This window comes from Eutrigla gurnardus (genome assembly GCF_963514095.1).
Source record: "Eutrigla gurnardus genome assembly, chromosome: 6".
NCBI classification, from domain to species: domain Eukaryota; kingdom Metazoa; phylum Chordata; class Actinopteri; order Perciformes; family Triglidae; genus Eutrigla; species Eutrigla gurnardus.
The window spans coordinates 16,209,875-16,220,457 of NC_139920.1; the positions used below are offsets into that span (position 1 = coordinate 16,209,875).

The window sequence follows — 10,583 nt, forward strand, 5'->3', positions numbered from 1 at the left end:
CAACAACAGTGCAGCATGGTGGTAGCGTCATCCTGCAGGCTTGTTTTTCAGCAGCAGGGACTGGAGGACGGGTCAGGGTTGAGGGGGAAATTAAGAGATATCTTAATGTGAACCTGGTCAAGAGGTGCTCTGGACCTCGGACTACTTATGTTGAATGTGATATTTCAGTTTTGTTTGCATAATATTTACTATCCTGCTTTTGCTTCATCATTAAGAGGTAGGCTGCTGAAGGGAGGGGGGGGGGGGGGGTAATTTAAATGATGTTATACAGAAGACTGCAACATAATGTGGAGAAAAAAGGCTTCCTTAATTAAAAATCTCAGTTTTAGCAGTGATTAAACGTAGACCCCGGCTACCTTTTTTATTTTCACCCAACTTGGTGTGTGCATTGTTCCCACTCAAAATGTCAGATTCCCTTGCTTCTGGAAAGAATTTCCATGACCAATAATGAACGGTAAAAGCATTAATCTTTGTGCAGAGCAGAAAAACAGCCACAGTATTTTAAATCCATTAATTTGTGAGCTTTGAGTACAAAACTTAAAGTTTTCACTGCTTGAACAGAGCACATTTCCCTGCTATTTCATGACTTGACCCAGAAAATGATAAAATTCCTTGACTGGAAAATGCTTTTTTAAATTCCCTGATATTCCAGAAATTCCCTGACCCGTGGGAACCCTGTGTGTGTGTGCATGCAAAGCATCAAAAGACAAAGTTATGATCAGCAGTCACCTTTATTTTAGTCAAAAAAAGCACAGACATAAAAAAAGGAATATTGAGTAAGGCAGTTTGTATATGAGTTTGGTTTGCTCCCTCAGCTAGAAGAGCATCTCCAAATAGAAATACATGAAACCAAGCCGTCCACCTTTTTGCTTTCATGTAAAACTAGACTTTACTGCATTAGAAAAGGAATCTAATGTCCAGATGCATCATCACTGATGACAGTATTCAAACATGAAAACCCAGGTCTGGATATCAACTGGTAAGAACTCGCGACTGAAACACAGCTGTGTTGCGTTTATTAGAAAATATGATCAAATGAGTGATCAAATTTGTGTTGTATTTTACTGGAAATGAGCAGGAATAAAACATTAATCTGGAACTGAATCCCCCTGATCACTACGTCTACATAATATATTCAAAACAGCAACATTTGTACCATAACACACTTTGCTTATATGTCAACTCATACTGTTTGTAGCTACTACTCCGCCACTTTGTCTTTAGAATTCTCTAATATACAAGCACAACAAAATCCATGAAAGCAAAGAAATAATTTGGCAACAGTTGTAATCTACCCGATAAGGCAGATGAAACCTTTACATTTCCAGTTTACCTCATCTTATAAAATGTATGGAAAATAAATGCATATGTGGTAGTAACTTCCTACTGCCAGACAACGTGTGGAGGATTTGTTTTGAGTGGACGAGCATAACTTAAAACCCAGAATCAATACAAAAAAATCACTGAATTTTTCCAGAAGAGACAGGCAACGTGAACAACAGACAGGTATGAAATGCTCGACAGAATCCTCAAACGTGGGATTGTGCAAACAATGTGTTTCAACCGCATGAGAGAGACAAAATATTCATCAACTTGTCTTAGTCACTCCTGCAAATCAATCACACTGATTATTGTCAAATCTTTTAAGCAGGGTTTTCAAATTTCGATCAAGTAGGGATTTGGCCGCGAGGCGAAAACCGCTACTATAAAACAGTCACAAAACCAAGAGGAAAAATGATTAATCCAGATTATGTTTTTTGTTAAATACCAAAATAAATATGAGAGGATTCTCAGGGTGACGTTCCTGAAAGGACAGAAGCAGAGCCACGTAACGGCCTGCGCTGTAGCAGAGGGTGCATGAGAGAGCCAGACATACCACGGATATGAGGAACAGCAGAATGGGATTAATGTGTAGTAGTAGTGGTGGTGGTGGAGATGCATCGTGGGTAATAATCCTTAAATGGGGCAGCAGGCAGTATAAAAGGATGGATGGATGACCCCAACCCCCACCCTCCCATCTCTCTGCAGGGTAAATGGCAAATCCACCACCCTCCATCTGTGACTGTGCTTTTGGAGAGCCTCTTACTGTAGAAGTGTTTTTAGGGAGGGGAAACGAGAGGATTTACAGGCTTTTATTCCATCAGGAAGTTTCTACTCAAGAGGAAACACAAGATGGAAAACAAATACAGAGTGCTTTTTTTTTTCCTGAGAGAAACAAACCTGAAACCCTCTGTGTGTTTGTGTGGAAGTCGATGGAGGATACGTTTGTGAGCACTGAGGCTGGGCGATCCAGCTTGTATCCACGTATCTCTAATTCGTCATATGATTCCATTAAAAGATGATTCAAATTATGTCTGTGTAAGCACAGCAGTGTGTACAGCAGTGGCTCCGAACCTTGTGGGCTTGTGACGAATACGACAGGTAAAGTGATCCAGTAACAACAGACACATTTTGTGTAGCAACACACACAAAAGTTTTCTGCATTCACCTGTTTTTCTAAGATTGAACTCCTCTAGGTTGGGAACCACTGATGTGAAGCACACAGTGTGTGTGTGTGCGTGTGTGTGTGTGTGTGTGTGGTGGGGGGTAGATCAAGGAAGCGGCACAGACACGTGAGGTTCTCTGCAGCACCCTGTGAGGAACTAGATTTAGTTGGCTGTGATCATGAATGGGAAATTAAGAAGAAAAACATATATATTTTTTAACCTAATGTGAACCAGATCCTTTTGTCCAGCCTTGAACGCAGCAGGATAACATTGGGTTAAATATGTGTTTTTCTTTTTATTCCCTATGCCATCTGTCGTGATTACATGAAGATTATCCTATATCTGTCACGGAGAGCGAACCCATCCTCTTCTCCTGTTTTAGACCGTCTTTCTCGCCGTTAGTACCCTGACGATGCTGCCCACTCCACCAGCTGCCAGAGCCTGGAGACACAAACATGAGCAGGTTATTTATTCCTACTGAAACGGAGTCTCGGTTAAACTCTGGCAGCTCCTCCTGTATTAAGTCCATCTCAAACTGGACATTTTACGGTCCCACCATGGCCTCAAACTACAGACCCCCCCATGCATTATGCTGTTAAAGAAACAAGAAAATGTTATTTCTTTGACATGTTAGCATAAAGTCAAAGAGAAGACAACATCTCAGACTCAACATCTAAATGGCCCTGGAGGTGTTTTCATTTAAATCTTGTGTCATCTCAAATGTCAACGTCTCCCTCCAGTGAAAACAGTTTTATTGATAAATCAATAGTCAGGAGTGCAAATATTCACCTTCTCGTGCCACTGCAGTAGGACCGCGCTGCTGTTTTCTGACGGTCTCTCGAAGCCTTTGTAGATGTATTTCATCAGCAGGTCCACGCCGTTCTTGTCAAGGGACTGCACAGCTTTCTCAATGTCGCTGCTCTTAAAAGCGCTGAGCACCTTCAGCACCAAACCCTCCGCACGGTCCTGGAAGGACGAGGAGAGACGTGTAAAGCTCAGATGTTGTTTGTTCGTGCAAAACTGACCTAACACGCAACAAGAAATGATCCGGCAGCAGACCTTGATTAAAATGGCCATGGGTCTATGACTAAATAACATCTGCTACATTACGTGTATCAAGACAGATCTTCTGTATTTATCCAAATGCCAGTAGAACGTAATCATCCAGTGTGATTCATTAGAAAATAAACCAGGATTGACCAAACCCACCTTGACGTTCTGGTTCTTTGTGTTGATCGGAGGGTTCTTCAAGACTGCTTGTAAAGCCTCCATGAGATTTCCTGTGCAGGTGAAGGTTAAGGACGCAACACAGCACAACACAGACCGACCCCCCTATCAGAACATGGGTCATAAGCCCGAATATGATATGTTTTCTAACAATACTTAGAAGAGGATCCTGAACCTGCCTGACAATATGAGATCTTCCACACCAGCAAAACAGGCTCACGTTCAGTTAGTGTAGGTGTGTGTCTGTGGTTTATGTCGTCCTCGCCGTCTTTGTGTGGGTGTTTTAATGTAAAACACATTATGACATGCCGTGTTCTATAAATAACATTGCCTTGCTCTTACTCAAGCACACATGACAAGCTTGAACGATGGATTCACATTTGTTTTTTCTAGAAACAACACTCACACGTCCACATCTGCATTGAAAGGGGTTATTACTATAACTGGTGTCTGTTCTTAGAGCGACTTGAATGTAACTAAGTGGTAACTGGTTTTCCCGTCCATGTTTTGAGTATCGTTACTGTAATCCTCCTGCAGTGTAATGTGAGGTGGGAGGTGACTGTCTGATTCAATGAGGAAGTGCTGCACTTTCATGCCTTATAAGGCCCACAGGACTGAAACTGCTGGGTGCACACTTTACAGGAACACTTCCCAAGCGTCTCCACAGACAACTAGACCAGAACTGTAACTGCTGAATCAAAGAGAAGAGACTCTTTTTAAACCAGATATCTGCTTCTGCAACACCTATCTTACTAAGCGAAACTACGGAAACACAATAAAGTCGCATGAGCGGGTTAATAAAAGGGCGTGTACGTTGTTACACAAATGCATGCTAGCTTACCGTATAATATAGATACAATAAAAAACCTGTTGTGTCTTTGAGCAAACATCTCTGGAATGTGACAGGCAGGCAAGTCTGAACAGTGACTGGCCTACTCGTAAAATCCCCCCCATTCATACGTGTAACACACACATATACATGTTATATAGCCGACATATGCAAATACATCGCAGCCGTAGATAAAGAGATTTCAGCTGTAGCTGCTTCCCCTTTTCGGAGCGTGATGCTAACAAGCTAGCTAATAATGTAAAGGATATTGTCTGATGAGGGAGTCCACCTCTGCCTCGTCGGGACCCAGCTGGTTTTCACCTCCGTCCTCCTCGTCGACAAACTTGTTCTCGTCGTACTCGTCCACGTCCACTCGCCTGAAGCGGGCGGCCATTGTGTTCTTCGACATATCGGTTGCGGTTTTTTCGGTCGTCTAAGCGAAAAGGACAAGAGTTCAAGCTCAAGTCAGGCCTTTTTTCTTACTGTGCTTTTCTTTGATACGGCTGTCTGTCACAAGCAAGCAGCTTCCTGACTTCCTCCCTGCTCCTCTGGGTGTTTTTTTTGCTTCCGCGTACACGACATCGCCCCCTAGCGAGCAAACTGGAGAAACTGCATCTCCTTCTCTGTAGTTCTCATTATTAGCCGATAGAGGGAGACAAATCATAGGAAATACAAGCACTGTCGTTGCAGAAAATGCTGATCCTGAAAGCATTTTGAACATATTTCAACGTCACGAGTACACTTTTTGACAAAGCACCCTAAACATTATTATTTTTTAATTTTTAAATCTACATATATAAAATTCCCATTTAAGTTTTTAACGTTTCAATAAGATTTTCGGTACATTTTCACTGTATACATCATGTTTTAAATGTTGTTTCAGAGCCAACTATTCTTTGCAATGTATGTCAAATGGAATATGTAATCCCTTTTTAGATCAATGTATCTAGGTTTTGCATAGAAAATATCCTACTTCTAAGATGTTAAGTCAAAAAGAATAAATCAGCCTTAAAAAAATAATGTATGTTTGTAAAAGGCATACACTTATTCTCAATGCCCCCACATGTTCAGCCAACAACGAGACATCATACACAAACAAAAATAATAGTAAACAATGTTAATGACACATACTGTAGTTCAGACATAGAGTATAATGTGTATAGTATACAGATATAATACGCAAAGGAATAATACACACACACACACACACACACACACATACACACACACACACACACACACACACACACACACACACACACACACACACACACACACACACACACACACACACACACACACACGATTCACCCCCATGATTACATGAGCATTCACAATGCAGATCCTGTGATGAAAGCAGGGTTTATCTGCTGGAATCCAAACAGATGATCACGGATCTTTACAACCATCATTGTGTGCGTGTGTGTTTGTGTGTGTGTGTGTGTGTGTGAGTGAGTCACTCCATCCACTGACCATTTCACTGCTCTAGCGCAAGTATTTATTTAACTCAGCCACTAACGGGCAGACCACCGTGTGAGCGCTGTGATGTCAGGGATTTCCTGCGTCACATATGGAGCTGCATTTTCTCTCCCCAGGAAGTACGACACACTTTCCAGGTTGCTAATGCACACACTCATCTGTGTTTGAATCAGAGAGGCTATTTTGGAATAAGCACAACAAACTGACAATGGGTGAAAGTGTTGGCATCTTTTCATCCTCAAACTCAATGAACTCACGTTAAATTCTGTCTGGGAGTCCTGTGATTTTTGCCAGTTAACAGGTCCCAATATGTGTGTGAATCCTGACCGGCATAACTACTTCATGACACAGGCTTTTTCTCGGAAGTAGAGAAAGTGTGACACACCTACATTTGATGCATTGGTGCCTTGTAAGACGTGGAATTTTTAATTTCCTTATCTGCCCCGTCTAGACTGCTGGCTCTATGTTTCAGGAAGCAACAGATAACATGGGCGCCTGAGCATTAGAGCAAGAAGAGCAAAAGTATCCCAATTGTTCATTAAGGGGGAGGGAAGTTATCGTTTTTGCTGACCCAGATTTTGTCTTCTTAAAACTAAACTCTAAAATATCATACAGTCCCTGCAATCAGGTGGTTAAGCAACCTACATTAATCATAATTTAACCAACTTCCAGCAACTAACAAGTAGCCTAATAAAACAAAATGTTTTAATCCCCTGAGTTGGTTCAGTCGAACCCGTCTCTGTTTGACTGTTAGCATCACACTGGTTTCCCAGACAAGAAGCAAATCAGAGTTTCCATTGGATTTTGGATTATTGCAGATAATATTCACTCTGGGGCTAACACACACTTATGATAAAATCTTAATCTTGTGAAAATCTTAACACATTTACACCAGTATTTTAAATTTGAATGCAATTGGCAGAAGTCAAAAGCTAACAAAGCTAATCCGCAGTTGCACTAGCAAGCAGGCTGTAGTCTGCTTGATGACGTTTTGTAGTCTTATTTAGCCGCTTGCTAGCAAACACGTAAACATTTCAACATTCACACAAGGTGTATTTATCCTAAGCTTGTGTTGACAAAACATCCATTGACTCCGATACAAGCGAACCAGAAGTGCAAAAAAAAAAAACTCGTTTGAGGGCTCATTCTGGAAACACTTAGCTTACCTGCAATAATGGACTGAACATAAGACGGAAATGATAGGCTAGCGTTTGTTGAATGAACTGTCTCCAGCCAAACTCTGAATTACTAAATGTAGGATTGTACTGTCACCGATATGCTAACCTGATATGCAAGTCAACATTAGCTACATAGCCAGCCACCCTGTCTGCTGCGGAGACAAGATGCTATTTTGCATTAGCCCTGTATATTCTATCATTTTGTGGTGTAGAAATACAGGAAATGAACTTTTCACAAAAACCTTCTGCAGATTATGTTTCATCCCAAATGTTCTTCCCCATTTGTAAACATATCCAGGCGCCCACAAACACCAGTTTATGTATTTCACTTTGCGGATTTTCCATTCTTGCCCAAACACACGAACGTTATCTGATGTCTGACCCAGGGACACGCACTACTGGTGTTTCGGGAGAGTGTTGCTCCCTGGACACGTCTTCATGAATGTGAAGCTGAATAATGCAACCAGAATAGCAGGATATTATGAATGAGTCTCGTTCGACTCCCCCTTGACGGCTGCTCTCCTGGAGACAGTCAGGAGACACCCGTGCGTGAAAACACACATAGTTTTCCGTCTCCCTATCCGTCTTTCTTCCACTCCCTCAGTGTCTCTCTCCCAGCAACACAGTGTTGCGTGCATTGGTCATGAGTGTCCTCATTGTGGGCTTTGTGGAGCGCCCCAACCCGTCTGTGCTATGTGAATGACTCAGCACATCAAAAGGCAAAGGTACAGGCACATACATGACCTTCACGTGAATGTGAAAATTAACGAGCCCTGGAAAATTTCAATATGGAGGGATGGAACTTGAAATAGCCTCTGAGAAACTGTCTGTGTTGTCTCTATATTTCAATGTCAAACCTGCGTGGCGCTGGGCCAGCTGCTTCCGTGCTGGAGAAAAGCACTGCAAAGCATCCCGGGCACTTAATTAGCAGTTTCATATGAGGGGAATATTGCTCTTGGATGATGATTTAATTGGGGAATGTAATGAATTGGCGGGTGCAGCGTTGGAGCAGGTCTGCAGGCGAGGAGAGACTGTGGGTGGCTTCCTCTTCTCTGGAAAGGAAAGTGGTTCTGGTGTGGTGTTTTGTAACATCACATTGAGCTTGAAGTTAGCTATTTAGGGTGCGGGTTAGGTTTTATAATGGCGTTGCTCATGGTTTTAAAGATTACATAATACCGGTCACCATTAAATACACCATTAAATGTGTATTTAAAGGTTCGGTTCAGCAAAATTACATAAAACACTTGTCTCACTTCTACGAGTTTCAACCCGCAGAAAGTTTCAGTTTTATTTGTCCACGTTTGAATTCTCTGGGAGATTTATGCTAAAGGAAGCTTTAACGGCAATACTACGATACTACCCTAAAAATGTAGTTATTGAACCAAACCTTATTCACACAGATTACGTTAGAGCATGTTGAATAATATAACTTTTTCATAAAATATTAACTTTTTTTCCATTGAAACACTTTTGACCTTGAGATTTCTTGGCTAACGTGACCTGCTCTACTTCTACAGTATGTTTTCATCATTTCACTCAGAGTTAATCTATTTACAGATCCTCCCTATTTAATTCTCCCTGTCTTTTGTAGGTATCAATAAAAATCCTGGCCTACTACCAGGTTGTATATTAGTGCCTCATATTCTTCAATATAACATTTATATAATAGCCTAGTTTATTATAATGATTTCTTCTGGGTGATTTATTTGATTCACACTATATATTTGAATTTTTGTTGAATTTAATATGTTATCATATTTATCTTGAAGTTTTTAATCTTGTTTTGTTTTCTGGAAGCACGCTTGGCTATGATGTGAGAGTATCAGACTTTGATGTCTGTCTTCAGTTGTTTCCTCTTTGATTCAGCACCTAAGGGTTTTTACATGTGCGTGCCCAAGCCTTGCCAACTATTGTATGTTTTTTTTATCAAATAAGGTAAGGATTTCTAAGCATTTGTTATCTCAAATGTCTTGAACAATAGTGCACATAGCTGCTGTATATGGGAGTAGTATTATGACTGAGCCCTGAACCTGAATGACGTCTGGCTCTGCCCCGGCTACAGAAGACATAAAACACTATTTTCAAATGCTGAGTAATACTCAGCATTAGATAACTAATGTTGATCTGTGCAATAATAACATGTAGTCATTTCATTTTAGATGTTTCACATGAGCGTCAGAGTTAAAATAATCTCTAAACACGCATTGTAATTTACAGACAGGATGATTTTACAAAGGAATAAATGACAGGATATGCTTTTCTGCCAGTGAAACAACCCTTGATGAGCTGTGCTTTATGGAATTAATTTGTGGATGTTATGAGGCAACGTCACTGAGGGTCTGAATGTTAGTCAGGTAGCCATGACGACAAACACTGGGATTGCACATCTCTGCTTTGAGTTACAGTCCAAAACACTAAAGCCTAATCTGACTAATATACAAACCAATTCTGCCAAATTAAAAAAAGGAAAAACCCAAAAGAAACCAGCCAAACAAAAGGAAACACGTAAAACTGCATCCCTCCATTGTTTTCTGATTTGCGATGTGGTTCCAGGTCTCACGGATAAAGGAAGGACGTCACATATTTTAACAGAAAAAAAAATTACCATGACGCACACAAGTTTAATTCTGTTTTTTATTATCGTTCTTTTTGACGAAGCACATAAACATTATGTATGTCGTGCTTTGCCAGTTGATGATCACAGGAGTATTCATGTGCAGGTCTTGATTCCCTAGAACGGACCGGTTAGCATCATAAACATTTGTAAACATTGTCAAATAAAAATGTGATATGACAAAAAATATGAGAAAATAAAACTGCTACAGCTCATGCTTTCTAAATGATACAACTAAACATAAAAGTAAGACATGACAGCTTGCAGAATTTGACAAAAATGTCAAATAAAAGGATGAATGCTTGTTTCATTGTTTTTCTAGGATAAACTTTGTCTTATAGTACTTCAACATTTTGGGGAATGTGCTTGTTTGATGGAAAGATACCACTCTCATATCTGTCTTTTACACACAAGCCAGCAGCTGGTACGCTGAGATAACGACTGAAAACGAGGCAGCTGACCTGATTTACACCTGAGGCTAAGACGGGACCAACGCTCCTGTGTGGGAAGGAACAACCACCCTCAGGTGCAATCGCTTCACCTACCAAAGGCTTAGGCCATATATGCTGCCTTTCTCCTTTGTTCTTATTGTTCCTTTTACTGCAGCCATGTTATGTGTGCGTAGCTTAAACCACACACACACACACCCAAGCACACACACAGACACACACACACACCTCAAGATTCCTACCAATTAAATAATAACACTCTGCATCCTGAACTTAGACTCCTGATCCACTACAAACATACTCCAGCCTAACAACCAGCCA

General features: G+C 40.9%; 1 protein-coding gene across 1 annotated transcript; it reads right to left on the reverse strand.

Moving 5' to 3' along the window:
* Positions 1–712: 712 nt before the first annotated feature.
* Positions 713–5,093, reverse strand: arpc5b (actin related protein 2/3 complex, subunit 5B). Its single transcript, XM_084012349.1, has 4 exons — positions 4,811–5,093; positions 3,696–3,767; positions 3,276–3,452; positions 713–2,927 (listed from the first exon to the last, which is right to left on the reverse strand). Exons 1-4 carry the CDS (start codon positions 4,949–4,951, stop codon positions 2,865–2,867), a joined length of 453 nt encoding a protein of 150 aa, XP_083868475.1. The 5' UTR covers positions 4,952–5,093; the 3' UTR covers positions 713–2,864.
* Between the last annotated feature and the right edge of the window lie 5,490 nt (positions 5,094–10,583).